At 38.9% G+C, this 19,777-nt stretch overlaps 1 protein-coding gene across 2 annotated transcripts in view; it reads left to right on the top strand.

Moving 5' to 3' along the window:
* The window catches only part of GUCY2C (guanylate cyclase 2C), a 41,673-nt gene extending 22,138 nt beyond the window's left edge, over nt 1-19,535 (top strand). For both annotated transcript variants that reach the window (XM_085048029.1, XM_085048037.1), the window contains 11 exons: nt 3,751-3,883; nt 5,669-5,806; nt 10,025-10,113; nt 10,827-10,918; nt 12,501-12,659; nt 14,053-14,245; nt 14,634-14,808; nt 15,716-15,814; nt 16,593-16,687; nt 17,308-17,384; nt 18,902-19,535. In XM_085048029.1, the coding sequence (XP_084904155.1) occupies nt 3,751-3,883; nt 5,669-5,806; nt 10,025-10,113; nt 10,827-10,918; nt 12,501-12,659; nt 14,053-14,245; nt 14,634-14,808; nt 15,716-15,814; nt 16,593-16,687; nt 17,308-17,384; nt 18,902-19,079 (1,428 nt within the window). In that variant the 3' untranslated portion in view covers nt 19,080-19,535. The remainder of the gene's footprint in view (nt 1-3,750; nt 3,884-5,668; nt 5,807-10,024; nt 10,114-10,826; nt 10,919-12,500; nt 12,660-14,052; nt 14,246-14,633; nt 14,809-15,715; nt 15,815-16,592; nt 16,688-17,307; nt 17,385-18,901) is intronic.
* The last annotated feature ends 242 nt before the right edge of the window (nt 19,536-19,777 follow it).

Raw genomic sequence — 19,777 nt, 5'->3', positions numbered from 1 at the left:
AAGTAGGGCTTAGGGCAGTTACAAGCTCTGCAAAACACACTGCTTTGTGGCCTCAGGTGAAGCATACAAAGCAAAACTGTATTTTTTTTCAAATCATAGAATTGTTCTGACATGTATCCAGAAATGGGATCAACTTTTTCTAAACAAAGTATTTGTGTACCATCCTGATTTTCTCACCATTTCAAGCAGTTTGAGATGGAAGAAATTAATCTTGTACAGAAACCAAAGCTTCGGTAGCTTTCAACAGATCTTTACTTTTTAGGCCCTTGTGGTAGGAAAAATCAATATGCACAGTACAGGAATTTCTATTCTATGTTAGAGACTAGTAACTGTTTAGCTGGTAGGTAAGGAGCCTTTGTGATTCACAGGTGTAATAATTCATTATACCCCTTCAGATAATGTAGAGAATCACTTCTGTCTTTTTGCTAGTGTTCAACTGCTCTCCCCTTCCTATTGCTGGTTTGCGGTTGGATGGTCCTCCTGTTTCCCTACATGAACCAGTTCAGATTTGGTCTCCATGATGAATGACTTCACTGTGTCTGTTCTAAAGAGATATTGAAAATCTTGTGCTTTATTAAAGCCCCCTTAATCCAAATTGTCATAGTTTGTTGGCCTTTTTAATGACTTTCAAGTTCAGTTAACGTTCAGCATTAAGTTTCATTCTAAATAGCGGCAGGGGAATTTCTGTTTCTCCTTATAGCATACCAAAACCGAGGGTATTTTTTAACCCTTTGCAGTTCAGCTTCAGGTGTTTCCTTAGAAAATAAGGATAAGTACTGTTTCTGTTGACTAGGACAGAGAAATCCCAGTCCCTCTGAAGGGAGGGACTGAATGCCCAGTGACTGCACTGGGCGGGAGATTTCACTGCCAGTCATTTGCTGCACCATTTGTAAAGGGGACATAGCATCTGAGGATGGATTGGCACATGGCATCTGTTGTGGAATGGCTCCTGAGCATTATTAGTTGTTAGTAAAGATGGTTCACAAAATCTTCTGAAAACTTGTATATGCCTAGGAATATCAGGAAGACTACCATAGTTCGGATGATCTGCCAACCTCTCCTATTCCTTGACTTGATACTGTGGGGAAGCTTCTGGGATCTAGACATTTCCATGAAATTCTTGTATTGCTTTTCCCAAACCACATCTTCTAAATCTCCAGGCACCCTGTCTATATTTACTTGAATGGCTTCTCTTTTTACAGAAGTAATTTCATGGCCTCTCAGCTCCAATTCCTCTCATCTCAGTATCTATCCTTTTCAAGTCCAGCTGCAGCCAGAATGCCTATGATCAGCTCCAGCAGTTCCTTTGCCTTCTTTTTGAGATGCTTCTCACTCTCCACACCACCACTTTCCTACGCTCTGCTTTTACCATTGCCCGAACAGTTCTTGTATTATGCCTTCTCTTCATCTGGGACAAGAAGCTGCTGCATCTGTTTCTGAATAAAGGTTGGATCACTTGTATTCCCTGGTACAAATAGGCAAGTGATGACTATTCTTAGAGCAGTCTCTAATTCAGTAAAGAAGATGGGGTGGCCAAAGGGGAAGCCCTAAATCTACTTAATTTACTTTTTTTTTTTTTTGGCTGTCATAGCTGTCTCTAGGATTGATGGCACCACCTTGTAGCTACATGGATTTGGCTACATGTGACCAAAGAGCTCTGATGAAAGGTCTGCTGAGAGGGAATTGCAGTAATCAAGCCTTGTAGTTATTAGTGCATACGCTGTCATTGCAATACTATTTATTAAATAAGTGGCTGCTGCAGGATATTGTGCAAGGGATTGTAATATTCTTGCATTGTGCCAGGAAAAAGATTGTCAGTCAGAACTAAAGCTTCAGAGCTCCCAAGCAGAGGTTACAAGAATACTCAAATATTTGGAAATATTGTAGTGAAAGTCATTATAAATTTTGAAAATCACATTGTGGGTTCTTTATAGGTTTTGTGTTTTCAGGTAGGTGCACAGGATAGTGGGAAGGAAAGAGGAAAATTTTATCAGATACATCTGTAAGACTTTTGCCTCCAGAAATTGTTAACAAGAAAGTGTTAGGATGATGAAACCTAAACTACCTTTGTCTGTCATTTGATGCTGATATTAAATGGGAATTCTGCTGTAGCAATGGGAACATTTCCTGGCTAAGGAAAGCAGGAGCTGGAAGAAGGCGCAGCTGGAGGAAATAGGGCCTAAAGCAGGAAAGATGTCCTGGGTAGTATCAGCAGGAGTGGATGCTGCTTAATCAAGAAATGTGTTCCTTGAGTATAGCCTGCATACTATCTCTGTAAATTTGGCATGGTCTAGATAGGTCCAGGATAACCAGTCCAACAACATTCTCCAGAGATTGCATCTTTTGCTGGCTGTTGGTGTCTCAGACATACATCTGCTGTGCCCCAGACTCAGCTCATGTTTTGGTGATCTTTTGTAGCATGTGCTGATCCATTCCCAATTATGGGCAACCTGCTATTTGAAAAGAAAACCCAGAAAAATGAATACAGTTATTCATGACCACATGAGCTGTGTAACGCTGATTAAATTCTATCTATCAATTATACAAAAGGATGAGCTATACATGTAGGGGTCTAAGTGGAAGATCGTTCAGAGAAAAAACTAAACAGATAGGACATGCCTGTTCTGGCTTCCACAGGTTATAGATTGTACTTCATATAATGAGGACAAAGGAAAGAGGGCTATAGGAAGCAAAACAACCAGCAGTAGGCTAAAAGTAGGTGTGAGTTTAAGTGGTTCAGAAGAGTGAGATGAAACAGTATAAATAATAGCAAGAGGGCACAAATTAGCATACCTACTCCCTCCTTCAGATGATGCCCACTTAATAGTGTTCTTTTCCTGCTGTGCCTCAGTGCTAGTCCCTTCTCATGTATTGCACCGTATTTGAGTGTCTTAGATGAAATCAGATAATTTCAGGGGTGATGAGTAAAAAGGGGCAAGCTACACGCCTTTGTATATGTTGTGAGTCAAGAGTCTGAATCTCAGGAAATATAGGTGAAACTGCATCAGCCAGGCCTCATGCTCGCTTTAAGTTTAGCTCATAGATAGCTGGTGGACTCGTACAGAGAAAACCATAAACAGTCAGGTCAGCAGAGTCCTTTATGATTGTCTAGTCTGATCCCCTGTCTGATCTTAGCCCTAATGCATCATCTAACACTCTGTATTGATGCCCTCTGCTTTGCAGTAATAGAACCTGCTGCAATGTTTCAAATGATGTCTGTGGTGTGTGGTGATCTTCAAAGATGATACAGACATAAGGAGCAATTCTTCTCACACCTATTGTGTCTGTTGGATAAACATGTAGTTGGAAGCACTTCTTTGTATGACATTCCAAGAAATCTATATTAAATTTACAAAAAAACCCACTTATTGCAAGTGAAATTTAAACTTTTGCGGGAGGAAATACATTTCCTTAATTACTTAATTGTGTTCTAATATTGACAAAACCCAAGATGCTATGTCAGACTGTTGTTAACTAATAGGAAGGATGGCCTGCCATTACACGATCCATTTCCTCTTTTCTTAACATTGACTGTTCCTAGTATTTTGGAAAGATATATCCTTTGTGAAGGATATCTCCTTTGAAAAATAGTAATATGAAAGGAAATTGTGATTTATGCATATCCATTGCAGATTAATTACATTTAATTGCACAGATATTATGCTAATATTCATGTTCTTGTTGAGTCTGATAATATCTGAGTGTCTCACATATAGTTGTGCTTTCTGTCTCTTTTATTGTCAACCACAGGGAATGTCTTACTTGCACTCAAGCAAAACTGAAGTTCATGGTCGACTCAAATCCACAAACTGTGTAGTAGACAATCGCATGGTAGTAAAGATCACTGATTTTGGCTGTAATTCAATTCTGCCTCCAAGAAAAGGTAAGAAAAAAATGCCCAACTGGACTCTCTGTCATGGTTTTCAATCCAATGGAATTTTCTTATCCTCATAGACCAGCAGGGTCTAATTACATCTTGTATACAGTACAAAGCAGTGCAACTTTGATTCATATTATAGCAGCCATTGTATTTTTTTAACTTAAATAACACAGTAAAAGAATTACTAGCAGGTAGAGAAAGAAATTAGGCAGTGTGAGAAGGAAGGAAAGAAAGATGAATGTTCAACTTTTAGTTTAGAAAACAGAGATTGAACCTGTGACTGAGATGTAAGAAACATTTTCAGTATCCAAGTCCTTCATGCAAACAGTTATCTTCAGCAATAATACTGAAATTGTGTGGAAAGAAAAAGGAATTAATTTACCCTAAATCTTGTAATTGATTAGATACATGTGTTACCACAGTGCTCTGTGATTTCATTTAAACATTAACAGGCATGACTGATAATCCTTGAAGAAATTTGTATTGATGTGCAATGATAACTCTGTTTTTCATTCCTTAGGTAAGAATCTAGTAATATAAACTCAACTAGATTGGAATAATATTAATAGCTTTTCTTTACATTTCTATTCACCTCAAATTCATAGAATATTTCTGTAAAATAGTCCTTTCTACTCATCTTCTCCTTCTTACTTGATCTGGAGTGAAAAGATGAGCCCATGTGAAATTATGTCATAGGAATCTGTAGAGTAGAGCTTGTGGTATAATAAGCACAGCATTGTGCTGTAACTGCTGCATACGACCTGAAAAGAAACTGGTTGCGACTGGTTTGGAGAAAATTTTTCCATTCAGACACAAACATACTCACGAGTAGCAATAAGAACATAAAAAAGAACTAAGAAAAGTGCACTGAACATAAATGTTCTATTCATTCTTCATTTTACAAATTTCCTATTTCATTTTATTATTATTATTATTACATTGTAATGTATTTATGTTCTTTTATTGCTGCTAAGCAGCCTCAAAATTTCTGGCTACTCAGTCTATTTACTGAAGAAAACTGTTTCACAAGAGATCTACAGATTCATTGTGGCTGGATGTTGCAGCCTGGTATCATAACACTGTCTTCAGGGTCACTGTGTTCAGTTATGGTATGTCACCATTGTGTCACAGCTGTTGTACCACGGCAGCATTCTGGTTTTGAGGTGCAGTGGTGCTCATTGCACTAGAAATACAGATTAATAATTTCTGTAGAAAGCAAGTAGTTATGAGCAGGTAATAATACCATGCCAGGCTCAAAAGCACTTGAGCATTATCTTAATAGCTTCATGATATCAAGGCCATTGGGAAATATTGGAGTCTTCTCATCAGACTCCACGTATAAAAAACTCCTTGCATCTCCTAGCTCAATAATTTATGGCTCAGGGTTTTTTTATTATAGCATTGGCATTCCTTGGTCTTATACAGATACATGGGCTATTTCTAAGAAGCCTGTGAAACATAGCTATGAAAAGCAAGTTCATTGCCAATAAATATAACTCTTCTGAAGGTGTAAGAGTCTCCACCTACAGTGGAAAGTAGCAGGGTCAGCAAATCCCAGAAAATTGAAAACTGCATCAGAGGTTTATCTAACCTGAATAGATGTCAATTTCTCAAGAAAAATGCTGAATTAGGAAGTATACAATAGCAATGGGTTTGGGATTGGATATGAAAAGAGTAAAAGCAAATACCTTTATAGCCTGTGGATGCTCTGAGAAGGATCACCCTTTTTTCAATTACTTCTCTCCCTTTCCCCTTTACATCATCCCCCATTGCCATCTGGATCTTCAGACCTGTGGACAGCTCCTGAGCATCTCCGTCACGCTGACGTATCTCAGAAGGGTGATGTGTACAGCTATGGGATCATTGCCCAAGAAATCATCCTGCGCAGAGAGACGTTCTACACCGGACACTGCCGGGACAGCAGAGGTAATTCCACAGATTTCTCCTCTATTGCAGCCTGCTGGGATAGTTGTAGCTGTAACTGGCCTATTGTCCGTGTTTTGTGAAAGGCACTGTCTCTGATAACTGCTTGAACAGCTGCTCCTTTCTCTGCCTGTTCAAAGGATCTCACAGTGGGGACAAGTGTCCCTGTTTTTTCTGCAAAAAAAGTTTGCATTGAGTTTTCTTGCCCTTTCTCTTCCCTTCTCACTTGGACGACAGCATTACAGAAGTTAATATTATACAATGCTGTCCAGACTTACTGTAACATTTGAAGGCCACAAAGGTTTTTCTATTATGACTTGTAAACAACATGTAATATACCATTCATTTTAGGCAGCATAAATCAGCATTGTCAACACAGAACAACAAAAACTCAGCTGTATGACACATGAACAGTTGGCATTTAAAAACTGGCAATTCAGACTTTAGTCAAGCTAGTTATAATTAACTTCAGCAATTTAACTTCTCTCAGAAAATCATCTCCTCCTGTAGTGCATCCATTAAAGCCTGTATTGTGCATTTTGTGGCATTGTTTTTGAGTGGCTGTTGTGGTTTTAGGCCCAGCTGGAAATTAAGCACCACACAGCCGCTTGCTCAAAACCCCCTCTCTACCTGCCTTCCCCCTGGTGGAATGAGGAGAAGAATTAAAGTAAAACCTATAGGTTGAAATAAGAACAGTTTAATAATTGAAAATAAAGCAAAATACAATCTTATTGATAAATTATAGCAATAATGATAATAAAAAGGGAAAAACAAGTGATGAACAATGAAATTGCTCACTGCCCGCTGACCGATACCAGACCCTTCCTTCCTGAACCCAGCTCATCCTCCCTTCCAGGTAACTCCCCCCAGTTTATATGCCAGTTATGACATTCTTTTATGTGGAATATCCCTTTGGTCAGTCTGGGTCACCTGTCCCAGTATGCTCTCTCCCAGTTTCTTTTGTGTACCCTCTCACTGGCAGAGTCTGAGACAAGTTTAAAAAAAAAAAAGTCCTTGACTTAGGATAAACACAGCAAAAAACCAAAACATAAGTTTGTTATCAATACCAGTCTTATTCCAAATCCAAAACAAAACACTGTAACAGTTTCTGAGAAGAAATTAACTCTGTCCTAGCTAAAACCAGGACAATATCCACCCCTATCCAGCCCAGTCGATCCCAATTCCCAGAATCCTGGCATTATTATATACTAGAACTGACACAGAAACATGTGTGGGTTTGGGATTTTCCTAGTGACTAACAACGGTTACCAACAACAAATTTAGACATTGCCTTTACCTCTGAGTCATTCTGTTAGATCAACCTCACATTTGTTATAACATCTAGAGCAGCAGCTCGAGCAGCCTAATAGCTCTTTTACTGAGTTACATTTGAGAATAATTTCTGGGGCATGTTCATCATCCTACATTATCACAAATCTGTGTCCATATTTGGGAAAACAGTTTTTCACATCACCATCTCTATAATATAAATGTAGATCTAAAATAGATTAGAAATGCCTGTTCCCCTTAAAGCAAATTCTTCAGGATTCCACATGTAATAAAAGGTAGAGAAAATAAAACCTTTCTATTCCTTTTTCTTGGGAAGAGGCAGGCACAATCCTCATGAATCTAAGAATTTTACAAATATTGCCAACATGCAGAAAGGAAAGTGCAATGGTCTACCTTGCTCATTTTGACTTGTAAAGCAGATCCATAGTAAACAATATTATTTTAACTGCTTTTTGAGCAGTTACAGTCTTTCTGTGTTGTTTTAATGGTTATTAAGTTAGCCTCAGACATTGTGTTTCTTGGCTTTTCTGAGGTGTGGTGGCATCCTCACTACTCTGTGTTTGACCCTGGCTGTCATAGTCAGAACCTGGTTCCTTGTTTTATCTTTGACCTGTTTCTTAACACTGCATTTTGCCCTTTTGGGAAGACTGTCTCTTTCAAATATCATCAGGTTAATCCTTCCAACTTAAAGAATTTGTAGCACCTAAGCTAGCTACCTAACAGCACCTAAGTGCTGTTGCTGGAGATAGTCACATACCAATATGTGAGGTAAGGCAACAATAAACTTACTAGGTGTGAAACCTGTTTGGTAAGTCTGGGTCCACTATACCTTAAAAAAATACTTGCTTTGTAAATTTCAGCTGAAATTTTAAATTTTCCATTCAGTGAGGAGATTGTTTTCTCCACAAAACCTTTTTTCCATAAAAGTACTAGTAGCTTTCTAAGATATTTATTGCTTATCTAATGGCTTCTGGTGTTATTCTTGACTTTTGATTATGCAAGTTGAGTAAATGTGTTCATCAGTTCATCAAATTTCATTTAACAGAAAGGAATTAGTTTTATTACACATTGCTGAAGTAGCTCCTCATTTAAATGCCTGATTCATTCATTAGCCAAGATGAGCAAGACAGTGAACCATACTTGTTCAAATACCTCTGCATTTTATTTGTTGTGTCTTCCAACTTTGGAAGACAGTAGCTCAAACTTGGGGTGACCATTAATTTACGAATACCCAAGATAAAAAGAGAGAAGAAAACCCCCAAATTAGAGTCAGTGGTAATGGACAAAGAAGTGTCTCTGTTGTATGTTAGATTCATTTGGTTTTTAAGTCACCAGAGAAAGCTTTTCAATGGCTAGGCTATCAGAAATTAGTCTCTGCAAATTAGAAGAGATGATATTGATATTTCAGTGCAAGTGATATAGCTGCTCTTCCAGGCTTAAGTGACAGCAGCAAGGACTGTGTTCAGATTTTAAAAGACTTATTAAAAAACCCCCATATCTGAGCTCCATCCACCAACTTAGAAAAATTAAATTCTACTTTCAGTTACTCATCCAATTCTCCCAATGTGAAAATATGTATCAATCAACTTAATGTACAATAATATTGCTGCTAATGAGAGAAAAGAAGTCCCACAACAGGTTTGAACTGGATTTCTAGGGTGCAGAAATAAGTAGGTCACAGTCCTCTTCACTGACATCTCTGCAAGAAGCTGTTCCCCGTCTTGTTACTCCACTCTTCTGCAGAAACACCTCATTCACTGCTCAAGACTCTGAAATCTTGCCACATACCCACGCTCAGTACAAGCTGCCTCCTTGTTCCACTACTTTCTGCCACTGACTAATTGTACTACTGCTAATAGGTGCTGTTACTTCTTCTCAGGTGTGTGTCCAGCATGGAAATCCAGCACATTCCTCCTGCATCCATGAGCCCTACATAGACTTGCCTGTCTCTTAGCCCATAAAAGACTTGTCAGCAGTCTCTCCCCGCTATAGCATTTGGGAGATTCAAGTTTTCTGCTCCTTCTCTGGCCTGTAATTTCTGTACCAAAAAGTTGGAAGCTGCTGCATCATTTTAGGGTGATCATGCACATCGGGCATGCTTAGGCATCCTTAGCTGCTCTAGACCATTGCAATTACAAATCTTCCTCATGTCATTATATGCTTCCTTCAGTAAAATTGTATCCCAGATATAATCAGACATTATTAATAAATGATCTGTTCTGATTCACAGATCCCTTTCAAGTTGCCTTTACTCCACAGGTAAAAAATTACTTCTCTTTTTTAAATCCCCCCTCTGGAATCCTTCAGGTCTGCAGAAGAAAGACAAAGGAAGATGTTTTTGCTTTATCTCTCTCTTACTGTGCTTAAATTGAGTTTTGCTAATGCAGCCTGATTTTGATGTGTTCAGAATCCAAATAACTTTCATAGAATGGATTTAATGACTAAGAGTACAAATGAGTTAACAAATGCAATGCTTTCAACCCATTTATATTAATAGCTTAGTTTTAAGGAAGTTTAGCATCTGCAGGATGATTCGAACTGCTCTAATGAGCAGTGTATGCCTCCACACTTTTGATCAAGTTGCAACGGGCTTTTCACATTGTTTTTTACTACAATTATACTTCATGCTGAGAGGCACACTAATAATGCCCAACATTCATTTGGGAAGATGCCATAACCATGTCTACTGTGACCAATAAATACTCATGTCCATTTCTATTCATTTTGTTTTCAGGGGCCTTCAAGCCAGCCTGTTTTGATCTTGTGCCATATATTTAGAAAAGCTCCAAAGTTGAAAGTCTCATCAAAATGAGGGAATTGTCTCCAAGACTTCTGTTTGTGCAGTACCTTTTAACATCATAGACTGCTATATGCAGTCAATGTCCTTCTTATGCTTTTTTGTTTAAAACTTTGATCTTTTTCATGTATTAGAGAAACTTTACAGAGTGGAGAGTGGCAAAGGAGCAAAGCCTTTCCGACCAGACCTGACCTTGGAAACTGTGGGAGAAAGACAGATGGAAGTAAGCTGATAATTAACTGAGTCATTTTCTGGGTGAAGGGTGGAAGTCCTGGCCAAACTAGAGCTCATGATCTTGGGAAGGTGAAAATTATACATTTTATGCCAAATGCCCTAACCTTGTGGGAAGAAATTGCATTCTATAGTTGTTACCAGCAATGTGAAATACAACTTATGGAAATTATTTCACTGGAAAGAAACCGACACTTCTATTGTGCCACTTTTCTAACACTTTTCTGACGGGATAAATTACACCTCAAGTTTACCTCTCTCTACTGATACTGCCATATGGCCTCTTGCTCAGGTGAAAATGTCTGTATTGTAGACATTTACATATTCAGCAATGAGCCCCATTCTTTTTGGCTGAATCACCAGTTTCAGAAAAATCCCAAACTCGGGATACTGGAAATATAATTACCACAGCATTTACCACCATGTCAGTAGCTGTGTCTGACACCAGTCGGCAAGACTGGATCCATTTACTTGCCTTCCATTTGTGTTTGCAAATTCAAGTTAAGATCATGTCACTAGTAATCACAGAGTTAAGATGCCTGCAGTGAGTGTTCTAATCATAAGTTCAAGACAGTTAGTCACTTAATTTAATATGTTGCTGATCAGGAGTAACTGGAAATTCCCTAATGAACTAGTGCTGTTTAGTGCTACTTTCTGTCTATATCCATTATTCAGGTGGAATTTTCCTTAAATTTTTGTTTGAAGGTATATACACTAGTGAAGAGCTGCTGGGAGGAAGATCCAGAGAAAAGGCCTGACTTTAAGAAAATTGAGAATACACTGGCTAAAATATTCAGGTGAGCAGCAGGGGCTTTGTTTTTTAAGATGTGCCAAACTCCTCCTGTGTTAGAAAGCTTATATTTTTAAGTGTGTAAATTGATGTGATTATGATTCAGTCAGTGCAAAACCCTAGTGTCTTCATCTTCACTTAGATCGTCTTTTATTCTTTGGCAGAAAAGTAGGTGAGCAGTGCATATGGATACATACACCTGTGTACAATGTACAAGCTGAGTGAGGGTGAGATGATCACCATACCTCAAATTGGTACATTATGAAAGTAGCAAGCTGGATAATTAGGGATTTAAACCAATCAAGTAATTCACTCCCTGTCTCTAGTCAAGAGTTGGACAGTGACTCATGCCATCTAAGTTTCGGTATATGAATGCACATAGATGTTGGAAGGATGATTTGAAAGTTTGGATGGTCCCAAATTAAGCTGACTAGAAATGTGGGGTTGTAACTCACAAGATGTATTAATTACAGGGTTTTAGTGGTACAAAGTTCTGGGAAAATAATAAGGGTCATAGCTGTATAAATCCTGTGGGGTAACACAGGCCTTTCACCTGGACAATGCTGCATTGTTCCTGCAGAATTTGGACTGAATTAGTTATTCCAATGACCAAACACTGAGCTTTTAATCACTTCTTGTGGGAAATTGCTCCCCAGTTTTAAGACTCTCTCCATCAACAAACCCCAGTAGTTCTTGCATCATTTTACACTTCACGTGGGCAGGACAACTGTACTATGCATAACTGAATGTATCAGCTGAGTAACCTTTCTGCAGCTGAATAGAGAGGCCTCCTGGTTCAGCTCTTAAGCCTCTATCCTACAAAAGCAAAGAGGTTGCCTCTTGTCATATGCAATATGGTGTTCTTCTCATGTGCGTCTAAGAGGATGCATCCCTGACATAAAATTTGTTTACAGTAAGAGTGATTTTGAAGTCCAGTTGGATACAATATGAGCCTGACTCTTCCAGACAGCCTGGTCCCAATTACTTTCAGGCTGCTTTGGTGAGTGCAGGCTGCCCAGACATACAGGGGTTTGAGTGGCTTCTGTTACCACACTTTTGTTTCTAGGGGTTAGTAGGCTTGAGGGTGCAGGATTTTGTGAGTAAAACTAGCCACAGGGCTGTCCATTGTTCCACTGTATTCTTTGGTCTTCTAAACAGACAGCCCCAAATTGCCTTAGTTCTTCTGGCTGAAGTCCCCATCTAAACATTATATGCAATTTTCTACCTACTATTCTTAGCTTCCTCTCAGAATTTGAGCTTCTCAGTTACTTTTTACAAATGAATGTTTCTGGACTACCCAAGGTAATCTCGAATTGACAGTATTAGCAGGGTTAGGTGAAGGAAGGGTGCTTTAAGAATTACCAGCTCCAGCTGATGAGTGTGGATCACAGACTTTCAATTCATCTACATAAGGCCTCCAAGCAAGCAAAAGAGTGACGCACTTGAGGCACTTTGCATTCTAACTACAGGGAAGTCAAAACACTGGAGAAGTTTTCTGTTGCTGCTTTTTTGCCTCCTTTTGGCTACTCTCAACAATGTACATCTATCAATCTTTCCTCTTGACTCCTGTGTAATTCTGTTATTTGCAGTAATTTCCATGGCCAGACCAATGAAAGCTACATGGATACCCTCATCCGGCGGCTACAGCTGTACTCCCGGAACTTGGAACACCTGGTGGAGGAAAGGACAGAGCTATACAAAGCAGAACGAGACAGAGCAGACAGGCTTAACTTCATGTTGCTTCCAAGGTAACTGGCCAGGAGGATTTTCACTGGCATTTTATTTACATAAATCTGATTCTTGCAGAGTAGGGGATAGGATCAATGTTAATAAATGTTAATAAATGTTAATAAATGTTCTATTTTCTTCCTGTCTAATCTAATCCTGCTAGGAAGGAGAGGAGAAGCAGCTGTCCCTGAGCTTCCACCCTATGGTGGAGTTTCCTGCCAAGATGGTATGGGGACCCATTACCTTCCTCAACATTTCTTCATGCACAGGATCCCCCTTTCCAGCATAAGCCTCTCTTTCACGGCCTTCCAGGGAATAGAGATCTACAGTGATCCCACATCAGAGAGCTCTGGCTTGCTCCAGCACCCTGCTAGGTAGAAGGAATGTCTTTAGCTGAAGAACAGGAGTTGAGTCTAACTTCAGGCTGTGGTTTAGCAATGCAAGAGAGGGGCTGAGGCTGGCTGGGCCATACTGGGTTAGATGGATTCTTCAGAATATGCTATAGGACAAGTATAACTGATACTCTAGTATTGGTAATACCAGTAATTTTGGTATTGCATACATTTGGAATAGTAAAACTATCCTGGTATGTCATTACTAGTTTCAAGGGTATTTCAGTTGTCAGGGTATTGGTTTTATGACTCATCACAAAAAAAGAAGTGTTTGTTCCATCCAGTTTTGGGGAAAATCAGGAATGATCTGGCTGTATAGACAGTGTGACAAGGAATTCATGTCACCTCCCACTCTTTGTTGTTCCTACTACTCTATTACTGCTTCACTGTAGATGGAACACACTGTGCAAAACCTATAATTTTCTGGGTCTCTTTCAGTTATTCTCTTCCAATATCACCACTAGGAACAGATATTTTCTTGGATTTAGAATTGCAAGAAAATGAAGGTCCCTCTGAATAGACATTGACTGTCATAGTATTGAATTTTTCTTCCATAAAATTATCAGACTATGATATCTCATCTGAAATCAGGATGAGTTGATGTAACTATTATGATGAAATTACTTCTAGGCTGAGAAAACAGAAAAATATATCTGTTCTTACTTATTGCATAGGTAGTATGTAGTCTACACATCAGGTAGTTCCGAATTTCAGTTTTAAATTTGACTCAATATCCCTGTTTCTGCCCTTAACCAAGAAGCTCAGTTGCCTGTGTCTCAGTTTCCTCATGGCTGTTCACACACTTGGATTTTGAAAGTGCCATTAATTACGATTAGTAAGTCCTTTGAGGTCCCTCGCTGAAAGGCATTATGGGCATCTAAAATGTGAACACAATGGCAGTTTTCAGCAAACTATTTGATGTTTCCTACACAGAAAGCAATACTATGATTGGGTTGGATGAAAAAATACCTTAAATTGTAAAAGCTACTCATCTGTGTTCCTGCCTTCTCTATTTCCACAGGCCAGTAGTAAAGTCTTTGAAGGAGACTGGCCTGGTAGAGCCAGAGCTATTTGAAGAAGTCACTATCTACTTCAGTGACATTGTTGGCTTCACCACGCTCTGCAAATACAGCACCCCTATGGAGGTGGTAGATATGCTCAATGATATCTACAAGAACTTTGACCACATTCTTGACCATCATGATGTTTACAAGGTAAGTAGCTCTGTACTTGTGCTCATTTACAACCAGTGGACACACAAATCAAATCGCATGATGCAGTGGATTTGGGAATCTGCCTTCTAAGCAAAGCAAAAGAGAAAAAACAGGTCAGGATTACTTCATTTCAATATGCTTTCACTGTGCCTACTTATATCAAATTTCCTACAGTAGGTGATCACACATTCATTAATTGGAATATTGGGTATAGTTATAAACACTCATATACCCCAACAGTGTCAGCTACCGTAAACTAATCAATCCTACTCTCTGGGGAAGAAATGTTTAACCGTGAACAAGAGGATCTGATAAAATCTTTCTGGTTTTAACTAAAGATGTACTTTTCTGTGTCTGCAAATAGTGAGTTCTGCTTTTATTTCCATAGGTGGAGACCATTGGTGATGCTTACATGGTGGTGAGTGGTTTACCGAACAGGAATGGCAACCGGCATGCAGTAGACATCTCCATGATGGCTCTGGACATCCTCAGCTTCATGGGATCTTTTGAACTGAGACATCTGCCAGGGCTGCCTGTTTGGATTCGCATTGGAATTCACTCTGGTACACTGTAGTGCTACATCAACAGTGACAATGTTGTTGCCCAGTTTTGAACAGAATTGACACCCATACAAGATCTGGTAGTACACCATACACAATTGCTCTCCTCACAAAGAATCAGGTTGAAAAAAAATGTTCATGGAGGGAGTAATAGAAGTGAATGTCACTCTTTTGCTCCTGCTGTAGTGAAACAGTCCACAGCCATTAATTCACAGCTTAAGTCAGTAGCTAGGATGAGCAACAGCCGCTGTTCCTGGTGTGATTAAACCAGTTGTATCAAATAAGCCTGCACATATTACTCCTCCCTGACCAAAGCGGACATCAGTCATGGCCAGCTATGCTTATCTAGACAAAAAATGCAGGCCTATATTTTATGCCTTTGGAGTCAATTTTTGTTGAGTCTATGTGGGAATTAATGTTTTAATTTATCTATAAAAATACTTTTTGTCAAAGGGGAACTCCAGATAGCTCAACAATTTTGGGAAATTCTTCAACCAGCTGGCAGGAGAGGAACATATCAGAGAAAGTGACTGAGGCACTGGGAAGCCTCTTGAGGCACCACTATGCACCCTTGCATAATGAAGCTTATTCTAGTTTTCTCTTGCCTCAAAACATGACAGTTAATGAATATGCTTCTTTTTTATGCACAGAAATCATGCTTAAATACAATTAATACTGTGCAGCCATGTCCTTTTTATGCTCTTACTGGATTATGCAAGAATAAGAGAGCTAGGCTTGGTTTGTAGTGGGAGATCACAAGATACTGTGGGAAGTGAGGTACAAAGTATTGCCGTTGGTGAGAAATGCAGAGTTCCCCCAGGCACTGCACTGCTCTGCAACAGTGAGGCACCTGCCAAACAAATCAAGTCTCTCGATTCACCCTTTTTATCTCTCTGCATCCCATTTCTAGGTCCATGTGCAGCTGGTGTGGTTGGAATAAAAATGCCTCGTTACTGTTTGTTTGGAGATACAGTAAACACAGCTTCACGGATGGAATCCACAGGCTTGCGTAAGGATTTAATTTTAGCTGTCAGTGTAACAGGACCAAAGGCTATTGGTTAGTTTGTGACTGAAGTGTCTGTTTTCAGCTGAGAACAATTTATTATCAGCTTGCAGAAGTTTTAAATATAAAGAAGCCCTATTTGTTTTGATTACCAGTTATTTAATTGTCCAAAGTGACAGTGGGCGCTTCACTGGGCAATGAAGAGTTGTTCCTTGTTTATGTTTCAGTGCTGGTAACAGGGAGTTTGTAGGCTGGGTCACTGCCTGAGTTCCTCTGGAAGATATGATACTTATGTGTCTGGCATTTAATTTTATTCTATGAACTGTAGATTTTAGTTTGACCTAGAATTGTATTACAGCTTTGTTGTGTAAATATAGTCACTGTGTATTTTAAGTTGAAGCAATTATATCATCAACCTCACCATTAGGGAACTGTGGCAAGAGCCAGTTTTAATTCCTTCTGCCCAGTGTCTTCACATGAGCATTCTCTATATAGGTCACTCACAATTACTCTTTTTCCTTTTGACATCTTTACTACAGATACCATTGTCACCTGTATTTCAGATCAATGGCTCTACCAGCTATTCCTGCCTAGATATGCTATGTAGTGGATTTTTCAGATTTTTCATTCTGCAGTGTAATTGCTTCTGATTTAATTTGGCTCTCAGAATTTATGCTGATAACAATTGAAGGAGCTCCTGCTATAGCACCACTTTTCACATATACTTCATATGAGCATATGGCATGTTTCCAGGCTGAGCTTTCGTTTTCTCTTTATTTTTTAGCTTTAAGGATTCATGTAAGTGGTTCCACAATTAACATCCTGAAGAGAACAGACTGCCAATTCCAGTACGAAGAGAGAGGAGAAACGTACTTGAAGGTAACCTTTGCCAGGTGCATGCATGAACACAGAGAAGACAGTAAAAAGTATTGTATAGCTGAGAGTGCCCCAGAATTTAATTAACAGCTGGGGAACAAGGATTACTGATCAATTGGTATCACAGTCTGTAGTGGTTGAAGAGACTTCTAGAAGGACAGTGCAGGCAATGATGCAGAGCTCTGTAACTAAAAATTAAAGCAACATAAAGATGTGGAGAATAAATGAAACATACCATTTGGAACAGAAGATTGTAGAGTGGATTCATCTGCTGAAAGGGAAGCTGAATCTAGTGTTAATTTGTTAATGCTCCAATATCTACCCATCCATTTATTTCAATCTATTACACGTGTCTGTCCTTGGGAGTTGATAGCAGACAGCACAGCTCACCTCTCCCACAACTTGTGTTTCAGGTTATGGAACAAGAAAGTGAGTGTGTAGGTGCATCTTCCCCATTCTTCTTTGCAAATCTGATTTGTAATCCTTTGGTGTCAGCATCAGTTACTGAAATAAGGGAAGGCAAACGTGGCAATGTGCAATAGAGTCTTTAAGTAAATTAACTACAGGAAGTTGAATTCTAATCCCAAAATTGTGCTTTCTTTTCTTTGTCATACTTAATTTAGGGCAGAGGCACAGAAATTACCTACTGGTTGACGGGTACTGAGGACAAGAAATACAATCTCCCAACACCTCCTTCTGTGTAAGATGGTTTTTATATGTGAAAAGGGAAGAGAAATTCCCATTCTTTGTGCTTTACCCTGTATTGTTCCCCCTTGGCACTTGTAGATTTTTTACACCATTGAACTTGTCTTCTGTAGTTAGAGGCTTAAGTGTATGTGCATATAAACATGTAAATATTCATAATATGGGACTCTGTGTGTGCTGAAGGTTATTTGTCTCTATAAATGTTTAGCAGGCTCATTTCCTTGGAAGTAAGACTTAACAGGACAAGTTGTTGATGTGATAAGTGCAAGAGATGGATAGGAAAATGAAAAACATTAATTTTCCCACGAATTTAGTTCCAGTGGCACCTGTATGTCACAGTACAGGAAGAGTATAACCACAACTGAATGGCAACTGAATGTGAATAGAGAGCTCTGTAATACCAAGTTTTGCATGTGAGCTCTTGTGGGGGAATTTGTAAGAGGAGTGAAACTTGAAGGATTTCAAGCACTATTCTGCTTCAAGAGGTGGACAAAGTTACTGTAATACTGCACAGGAGTAAAGTCTTTAAAAATTGAGCAAGAGCTTACTTTCTAACACATAGGGGAGAAGTTATCAGTAAAAAAATATGAGGTTGATGTTCTGAAACTGAGCCATCATTTTGCATTATAATTGAATAAAATAGAGCAATAGTGGCAGTGGTGTTTTTGAGAAACTATGCAAAACTGAAGTCAGGAAAACTTGCATTTTTTGTGTCTATTTTGCATATGAGTACCTCTTTATTTCCTGCAAACTCACTAAATGTGGAAGTTCCTCACTTTCTGCTCTAAACACCTTTGTACAATTCCTCTTTACTAAGTGGGAACTTGCTGCCATCTGCTTTGAAATGACAGTGTTTCATTACAAATTGAAGCAATGATATTGCAAATTGGTGTTTGCCTTGTCCTGAAATGCATAAGTAAATGTTACAGCTTGCTCCTGCTGTAAGTTTTGTGTCTTACACAACGTGTCCTTCAACGTTTGACCATACCTCTTGAGCTGGATCACAGTGATGTTTTTGTTTTCACTTCCTCATATAGGATTGCCCAATAAAAGTTGTGGGGTACTCCACCAAAAGCCAGATAGACTGGAGAAATTTCTGAAACCATGGCAACTCTATTACTGAAAGCCACCTGAAGTTGAGTAGTGAAAGTCCTGGTGCCAGTAACGGTGTTGAGAGCTAAAAACTATTTTGATTGGGGTTGAGTCTAATTTGTGTCTTCCTTTTTATGCATGTGATTGTGACTTTTTAAGGTTAATAATGACACAGCTACAGACCTCCTGTGCAAAGACATTGATCCATACTATCTGGAAAACTCACATGAAAATCCTGATTTCTATTCCCAAATTCAGAGCCTGAATTTGGTCCTGCTCACACTTTTTATCAGTAGTGTGTGAATGTCATTAAGATAAACATGGGATAGAAATGTTTTAAAGTCTCTGGGGACCTGGGGATCACTAAAAGCGTGTGAATCACTGATTTTTTTTTTTTTTTCCCCATCCTGTTTATTTTAGGGAGAATCAGCAGCGGTTACATGATGACTTGGCAGAGATGATAACCAATAGTCTTCAGAAAAGGGAAAATGAAGGATCCAAGGCGCAGGAGCTTTCACGGGTAGCTAGCTACCGTAGATCAGGTACCCTGGAATACCTGCAGCTGGTCAGCACAGAGAATTTTACCACATATGTTTAAAACTGGATGTCTAGTATGACTCAAAAAGCTGCAGCAACTCTCTGGACAACTTCATTTGGAGGCTGGAGGCTTATAATCTCAGCTAGAGGAGAAAGTGAACACCTTTTCAAGCATCCTTTCTACCATTCGACCTGCTAGCAGTAAATCAAACCTCTCTTCACTGTAATGTTGGAATTGCTGAATGACTTCATTAGGACACATGCAGCATGATTTGTGGTAAATGAAAATGTTTGCACTTGAGTTTGGAAAATAGTGGGGAGTTTTGTTTTCATTAGTTTTTTTTTTTTTTTAACTGCAATAGCTAGTTCAATAATCCACTTCTGAAAATATTCACAGCAAAACCTTAATTTGTCATGATTTTTAGCTGTTGTATTTAATTTGTAATTTTTATTTGAAGAAATATTTGGTGTAATATATTTGAAAATATAATTAAATATATCATATGTAAAACCTGGATATGTTGCTGTTTTGTTTCTTCTGTTGTTTTCCTCTGTGTCTCTCATGTTTTGTTTAATCAAGCTGACTTTGCTCAAGAGACAACACTTCTGTTATTGGCATTGGGAGATTATTCCAGAAGTATGGTTTCTAAAGCTCATCTGAATCTCCTCGGCCTGTAAAATGAAACTGCCATTCTTGCAAAACAACACACTTTCATATCTTTTCACCACTTCTGCTTCTGTCCCAAAACCAGAAGTGAA

Source organism: Lichenostomus cassidix, chromosome 1Aa (assembly GCF_008360975.1).
Source record: "Lichenostomus cassidix isolate B80296 chromosome 1Aa, HeHo_3.0, whole genome shotgun sequence".
Lineage (NCBI taxonomy): Eukaryota > Metazoa > Chordata > Aves > Passeriformes > Meliphagidae > Lichenostomus > Lichenostomus cassidix.
The sequence above is the reverse complement of the archived record's forward strand: the minus strand, read 5'-3'. Positions and strand labels throughout refer to the sequence as shown.